Source organism: Tachypleus tridentatus, chromosome 10, assembly GCF_004210375.1.
Source record: "Tachypleus tridentatus isolate NWPU-2018 chromosome 10, ASM421037v1, whole genome shotgun sequence".
NCBI lineage: Eukaryota > Metazoa > Arthropoda > Merostomata > Xiphosura > Limulidae > Tachypleus > Tachypleus tridentatus.
The window spans coordinates 33,223,263-33,230,975 of NC_134834.1; the positions used below are offsets into that span (position 1 = coordinate 33,223,263).

A 7,713-nucleotide genomic window follows, 5' to 3' on the forward strand; every position below is an offset into this window, starting at 1 on the left:
AACCACTGGACTAGTGTCAGTTTACTTAATTTGTCCTGGATTCACAGTCCGTATACACTAACCCTGGACTAGTCTCAGTCTACTTAAATTTTCCTGGATTCACAGTTTGGATAAACTAACCACTGGACTAATGTCAGTTTACTTAATTTTTCCTGGATTCACACTCCGGATACACTAACCACTGGACTAGTGTCAGTTTACTTAATTTTCCTGGATTCACACTCGGATACACTAACCACTGGACTAGTGTCAGTTTACTTAATTTTCCTGGATTCACAGTCTGGATACACTAACCACTGGACTAGTGTCAGTTTACTTAATTTGTCCTGGATTCACGGTCCGTATACACTAACCTGGACTAGTCTCAGTCTACTTAAATTTTCCTGGATTCACAGTTTGGATAAACTAACCACTGGACTAATGTCAGTTTACTTAATTTTTCCTGGATTCACACTCCGGATACACTAACCACTGGACTAGTGTCAGTCTACTTAATTTGTCCTGGATTCACAGTCTGTATACACTAACCCTGGACTAGTCTCAGTCTACTTAATTTTTCCTGGATTCACAGTTTGGATAAACTAACCACTGGACTAGTGTCAGTTTACTTAATTTTTCCTGGATTCACACTCCGGATACACTAACCACTGGACTAGTGTCAGTTTACTTAATTTTTCCTGGATTCACAGTCCGGATACACTAACCACTGGACTAGTCTCAGTCCACTTAATTTTTATATTCGCCTAATTTGAATCAAGGAAGGGCTCGTTTTGATGTGACCTCATACGTCACAAACAAATGGCACACATTCTAAGCGTTCTTTTTAACGAGTTGTAGACTGCAAACAGAATTTTATGTATAAAAATTGCGATTAGCAGTAAAAGCCATAATTATTACAACACATGATTATTAACAGGCAGTTACGTCGCTACAAGTGTAAAGGGAGTTTTTTTTTACCAACTCAAACTTTCTCTCTCCTCCAATTTTAATTCTACACACATGTAGCAAATGCAATGCTTATAACAACAAAAACAAACAAAAACGACTACACGCGCACGACCGTTTTACGATAAGTTTTTGTTCTCGGATACTAGAAGCCAACCAAATATATACCACAACAACAAGTATTCCCTTTAACCCAACTTTTCATACAAATGACATTTCTGCACTAAATAATTGTTTATTTAATTAAATAATGCTCGAAAGAATATTATTAATCAATTCTATTTTGAAGGAACTTGTTACCTCTCCCATCTACTCCCAAAACTGTTAGATATTATAATAAAAAACCTTCTGATCCTTTCTAAGCTCTGAAGGTATGTGAATACTGTGGGGTTTCAAAATTCAAAACAAAGTACTTTTTGAAACGCAATGTTTAAAATTTCTGGGTAGGAGAATAATAAGTTCCTTTAAAATTTAGCTTAATCATGTCTTGTTTTGTCTTCCCCCAAAAAATCAAATTGACTTGTCCTTCCTTCCTCAACTGTGTTTTGGGTGCTGGTGCCTCAATTGTTACCAGGGGAAATATGGCATCACAGGGTATCTATCACAAAACAGAGACGAACAGAGTCAATAACAAACTCCGTAAAGTAGTGCCTTATCCTGAAGTTCGGCTAGCGTATCTAACACTCATTGTTATGTTTAGTCTTTGTGTGAATGGAACTTTTGGTATATTGTTTCAGTTACGCCCTCTATATCAAATAATTAATACGTCACAAATATTTCGCTGATTATTTTTTATTACAAGTGTTAAAAATAATTCGTCTCACAATTAACTCTGGTCAGGAAACCACGTTGGAGTTGTGCTTTATCTTTATCAGCTTTCTGGGACCCTTGGATCTTTTACCATTACTTACACAACCGAAACTAACACAATCAATATTCTACGTATAATTAATTATATGGTATAGAATTATGAGAAACAAGGAAACTATTAAACTGCCCTGAACAATAAAAAAGAAAAATTAGGAACAAAATTCCTTTCTAGTGGTTTTGATATGAAAAAAAATCTTGACGTTAGAGCTCACAGCTTTGTTTGCTTTTGTTAAGCATGTTATTTGTGCTGTGCCTACATTGGGAATCGAGCTCCGAAACTCAGCGTTATTAGTTCTCGAGCTACTTGATGAGACACTAGAGACAGGTTTTATAGCGCTTGGTAATGAATTAGTTTTACACAGTTTCTATGTGCTTAGACTGGTTCTTCTGAGATTTGTTTTTCTCAGAAGAGAAATTCCAACCCCAGTAGTAAGGCTTTGGACCTTTCCCACAGTGTAACATGACCCGCCACCTGCCGGTTTGCCTATCGAAATACCAATAAAAGTTACCTATTATGCAGCCGATAAAGAGAAACACAAAAGAGACGAACACACAAAGCAACATAATGAGTTTAAACGTATCTTGATCAGGATTCGACACAACATAGGACGGAATTGAAAGCCATGGTGCCAACGAAGATAAAATGATGAAACCCGCAAAAAATATTATAGAAAAAGATTCCGAAATGCATTGTTTCCGTCTTCTTTTCTTCTCGATTGATAGCGAAGCTATCGAAGAGTCCTCTGGATATCTAAAAAATAAAAAAAAAACTTTAAAGTTAGATTGAATACTATTGAATAAATAAAAAAATAAAATGTGGTAAAAATACGAAACCATCAAACCAATAAATAGAAAGACTTCTATTCAAATACACTGGTTTTACCGAATTTTTTCATCGAAAGTAAAACGTTATAAAGTAGAAATAATTTTAATGTAATAGCGTCTGAATTACCTTGTGTACAGTTACGTCTCCACACCTACTGTTGCGGAGTACAGCAGGGGCATAGTGATAGAACACGCGCCATACTTTCGCATTTGGCGTAAATGATCAAACATTATGCTTCACTTCATGGCTGTTGTTGAGGCGACTGGCCTACCACCTGATTTGTCACTTTGAGCTAATATACTACTTTTATTATTTTAAGACATTTTACTGGGGACGAAAAGTGTTACCTCATCCTGTATTTTTATAAACTAGACTTGCTAGTTTCACTTCAGAGACTGAACAACTGGGGGACGTTTTAGTGGACAGCTTCTGTTTTGAATTTTATGAAAAACACTTAACCATCAAAATCGACATAATCAACAACAACCAAGACAAAATTGTCAATAATAAAACTCCAACCTTACTGTGTCCATTCTGTGTAAAACTAGAAGGTAACCAAATATAAATAGTAATAATAATATATGCTAACAAATCTATAACTATTTTTGTTCTTCCGAAGGATTCGCATTTGCAATTCGGTAAACGAGTCTTACCTATTTAGCTTCAGACATTAATTCATACATTTTGATATCGAACATCAAGCGTGAAAAAAAATTGCGTTGATTCTTGTTATTACCGAGAAGTTTACAGATTTTATACGTTTCAAGATATATAAATACGAGTTGTTACAATTATGATATTGGTGTCTCGTGCAGAAAAAGTACTACTCATAATCATAACACATTGTGTGGTAAGCAGGTGAAGACACCTTCCGAATTTTATGTTGTCATAATGAATATACTGGAACTCTCGTGCGAACTCCAGAAGCGTTCGATACAGTCGCATGCCCTTAATTTCTGTGACGTCATCTAGGCCTAGAACAACGTTTAAACATATGGAACTCTTGTCTCTATTCCGTAATAATTTAGCCTTCAGGCAATGTGATCTATTTTTACAGGCCTCAAAATGAAATATTCACTGGCACAATATATGCCAAAAATTTTCTCAACCCAAACGAGCCGTTTTTACATATATATTTTTTTCCACAAGTGGGTTTTCTCGACATCACTGATTCACTGGCACAATTCTGTAGGAAACAAAATATGCAAAGCTTGACCATATTACAAGAGGGAAACTTCAATAGCCGCAGAATTTGAAATTCTTTTAGACAGGAATAGAGTAAATTAATCTATAAGATCTTTTTTTTCTTTCCTTTTTATCAGATATATTGTGCCAGAAATACCAAGCATGGAGCGCGCGGCGTACACCTGGTTCGATTTTATTATTCAATAAAATCTTTACAAGCCTACTCTGAAATTGAAATTATTTTTTAAGCAGAATTAAAGTAAATTAAGCTCTGAGATCTTGGGCATGAGCAAATACGTCAGTTGAAAGGGTTTGATCTCCTGAGTCCAAAACTCTAATTATATCTTAAATCGGTCAATATATGACAGAGATAAGCTGTGAACTGAAAGTTTGCACTTGGAGAAAAACCCTACAAAAACAAGAACAAACTCAGAGCCATTCTATAAACCGGTAAACTTGCTTCATTTCATTCGTTAATTAGTTAGCTTGTTTTAATTTAGCATAAAACTACATGAGGGGCTATCTGAGCTAGCAATCACTAGCTCAGTAGAGTAAGACTGCCAAGAGGGAAGGCAGATAGTCATCAAGTCTTGGCTACTCTTTCACCAACGAATAGTGGGTTTGACTGTCACATTATAACGGTCTCAGGGTTAAAATGGCGATATGTTTGGTGTGACGAGGATTCGAACCCGCGATCCTCAGATAAGGAGTCGAGGGTCCTATCCACCTAGCTTTGCTGTGCCGTTGCATTTAGTTATACGAATCAAAACGCCAACCAAAATCGGAAATGAAAATAGTTTTAAAATCTGTCCAACTAGTATCGTTTTATTTATTTGTCCATGGAATGGACACAACATCTATAAACTTTTGGTATACTTGTATCCCTTATAGCTATAACTTTTATATGAATTAAAACCGGAATCACAATTTGTAAAGTGTAATCATTATTTCAGCATACAGATAAGTGTATAAAGCAGCAAAGTATGGATTAAATTATATACATTTGTGACTGTGGTATTAATTCCTGCTTCGTTTCAAAACTTATAATTTTTAATACTTTTGTTTGTATACTTTCACCTTTAAAGGCCCGGCATGGCCTAGCGCGTAAGGCGTGCGACTCGTAATCCGAGGGTCGCGGGTTCGCGCCCGCGTCGCGCTAAACATGCTCGCCCTCCCAGCCGTGGGGGTGTATAATGTGACGGTCAATCCCACTATTCGTTGGTAAAGAGTAGCCCAAGAGTTGGCGGTGGGTGGTGATGTCTAGCTGCCTTCCCTCTAGTCTTACACTGCTAAATTAGGGACGGCTATCACAGATAGCCCTCGAGTAGCTTTGTGCGAAATTTCCAAACAAACAAACAAATTCACCTTTAAAACCTACAGTGAATGTGTAACGCCATCTATTGGGATGAATTGTAGTTAACATTTATTTAATTAATGGTATGTTTACCATTTATAATAAAAATAAAATATCTGTATATGTATTTTATTTAACGAAATATTAAAAGTGGATACCCACAGACCAGCCAAGTAACTGTAGTGATAGTCCAAGCCTTCTAACAGCTAGTCCTGTTGACATGACAAAGTAGACAGATGGTATACGAAAATTTTTAATTGTTATACCGGAAGTTAGGCTTCTTTTTTTGTTTTGTAGAGTGTTATTATTAGTGTTATGCGCATAATATAAAGTAACTGATACTCTGAACGGTCGATTTATCGTTTACAAATTCGGATGTTCTTTTGTGCGTGAATTATTTGGATACCTGGGTGATACCTACTATTATGTATCTATGATTTGCAATGAATAACTTATTAGTAACATTCATTAGAAAGAAACTGTAACACCTTTTAGTGCTCTGAGAGAGAGAGTTTGCGATCTCAAAAAAAAACTGTGCTCTAAATATCTGCACAGCCTTAACACAAGATAATATTCTTCTGATGAATAAATAAATAGAACCAATAAACCAAAATTTGCCACACAATCCAAATGTCCTTATTAGAACCATGAGAGTTTGTTAATCAGATAACCTATTTAATCAAACATATCAGACAGTGTCATTGACATGATACTACACTATTCTTTACTTTCACTGATAAATTCTTATAAAAATTTTCATACAGAAAACAATATTGATTTTGTCAGCCCGAAACACTAGTCATTTCCCCTTCCTTGGTGGTTTAGAATAAGGGTTTGTAATAACAAACTAGGACTCTTAGTTGTTTCTGTGAGTACAGAACTACATCGTATATAGCTTTTCGCTGCAAAAGATAAGACTGAAACACTATTTATACGAATTTGTATTCAGATAAAGTTTAGAAGAACGAAATTCTAGTTTGTTTGGATTGATCGTATATAATCACATCTACGGTATAATAACACATCACTTCATTAATATTCGATACTTGTACTTTTATTTCGCTTCGGAGTTTACTAAAAAAATATTGAATGAAAACAAAAATCAAGTGACAGGAGCTGTAAGGTGGTGGGAGAGAGGTTCTGAATCTGCTTCTGAGTTAACATTGAGGGAGGGGAGGGGGTAACTGTTACGAAGGCTCATTTATTACTATCATACCCATTGTTATCCGCCTAATTTGTTTGTTTTAAATTTGGTGCAAAGCTACACGAGGGCTATTTGCGCTAGTTGTCCATAATTCAGCAGTATAAGACTAGAGAGAAGGCAGCTAGTCATTACCACCCACCGCCAACTCTTGGATTACTCTTTTAACAACGAATAGTGCGATTGATCGTCGCTTTATAACGCACCTATTGCACGAGCATGTATGGTGTGACGGGGATTCAAACCCGCGACCCTAACCACCTGGCCATGCCGGGCCACCTTCCATCTAGCGAAATTATACTTTTTAATTTTCACTCACAGCTTCAAAATGGAAGGATGGGAGAAGTAAACTGAACATAATACGAACTTGTATTGTAGATGTCTAATAATAACAGTTATTTATAAACATATATGTATAATTATAGCCAAAGTGTGATATAATAATAATAATAATAATAAAAGGCAAACTTTAATTTATTTGGATTCTCAAAATTTTCATAAAGAAAGCAGAACAAGCAATAAACTTATGTTTTCTGCAAGAACGCGATATGGGAAGACATTTTAAAGTATTAGAATACACTCATTCAATAGTTAACATATATGTATTTACAAAAAGGTGAAATAATAAGACATCAATAAAGACAAACGGAAGAAAATATATTGTAATGTGTATAAGAATGAATCATTGAAGAAATAGATACAGGATCCTGAATAATTTGTTTAAACTCAACTGTTCGTACCTTTCTGGGTTTTCGCTTCCACGACCTGAGACGACCATTTCATTTTCTCTTTGTTTGGATACGTCGGCTTCGTCGTCAGAATGAACAGAAGAAATGACCACCCTTTGACCCCCAATGGTGAAGATATTGTCCTCCGTGTCCCCTAAGCTAGCTCCATTTACATGGTCATCCTCTTCATTGGACATTTTACCAAGACTCTCAGGAAAAGATGATTCTCTTTGATATCGGTGATAGTTGTACGCATTAATTTCATTTGAACTTTCTAATTCATACTGTTTCAAAATGGCGGATCGGGTTAAACAAGGAACGTAACTATTTTGCTTTTTGCTGACATCAGCGCTTTTAATTCTCTCATGAGAATTGTTCAAATCTTTATCTGACTTGTGATAACCGTGAAAGGATTTGCTTAACTGATAATGAACGTCGGCTACTTTCTCACTTTGAGTAGGCTGAAGGTGGGCATTGGTGAGCTTTAGAGAAGTGAATCTTTGATTGTAACAAAACCCTATAGCATTTTCTGTTGAGTAATTGCATTTATCAGAATCGCTTTGTTGGCGGGTTTCTCGAGTTCTTCATCGCTTTCTTCCACACC

The 7,713-nt window shown here is 35.8% G+C and overlaps 1 protein-coding gene across 1 annotated transcript; it reads right to left on the reverse strand.

Moving 5' to 3' along the window:
• Positions 1-362: 362 nt before the first annotated feature.
• LOC143229025 (uncharacterized) lies at positions 363-7,663 on the reverse strand. The gene is made up of 2 exons (XM_076460669.1): positions 7,122-7,663; positions 363-2,566 (listed from the first exon to the last, which is right to left on the reverse strand). Exons 1-2 carry the CDS (start codon positions 7,304-7,306, stop codon positions 2,170-2,172), a joined length of 582 nt encoding a protein of 193 aa, XP_076316784.1. The 5' UTR covers positions 7,307-7,663; the 3' UTR covers positions 363-2,169.
• Between the last annotated feature and the right edge of the window lie 50 nt (positions 7,664-7,713).

Bases quoted from the DNA above. Each gene is read 5' to 3' on its own strand.
- LOC143229025 (XM_076460669.1), bottom strand. From the start codon at position 7,306: ATGTCCAATGAAGAGGATGACCATGTAAATGGAGCTAGCTTAGGGGAC. The intron at 2,567-7,121 runs GTACGAACAGTT...TTTATTTTTTAG, and splicing joins GGAAGCGAAAACCCAGAAAG to ATATCCAGAGGACTCTTCGA.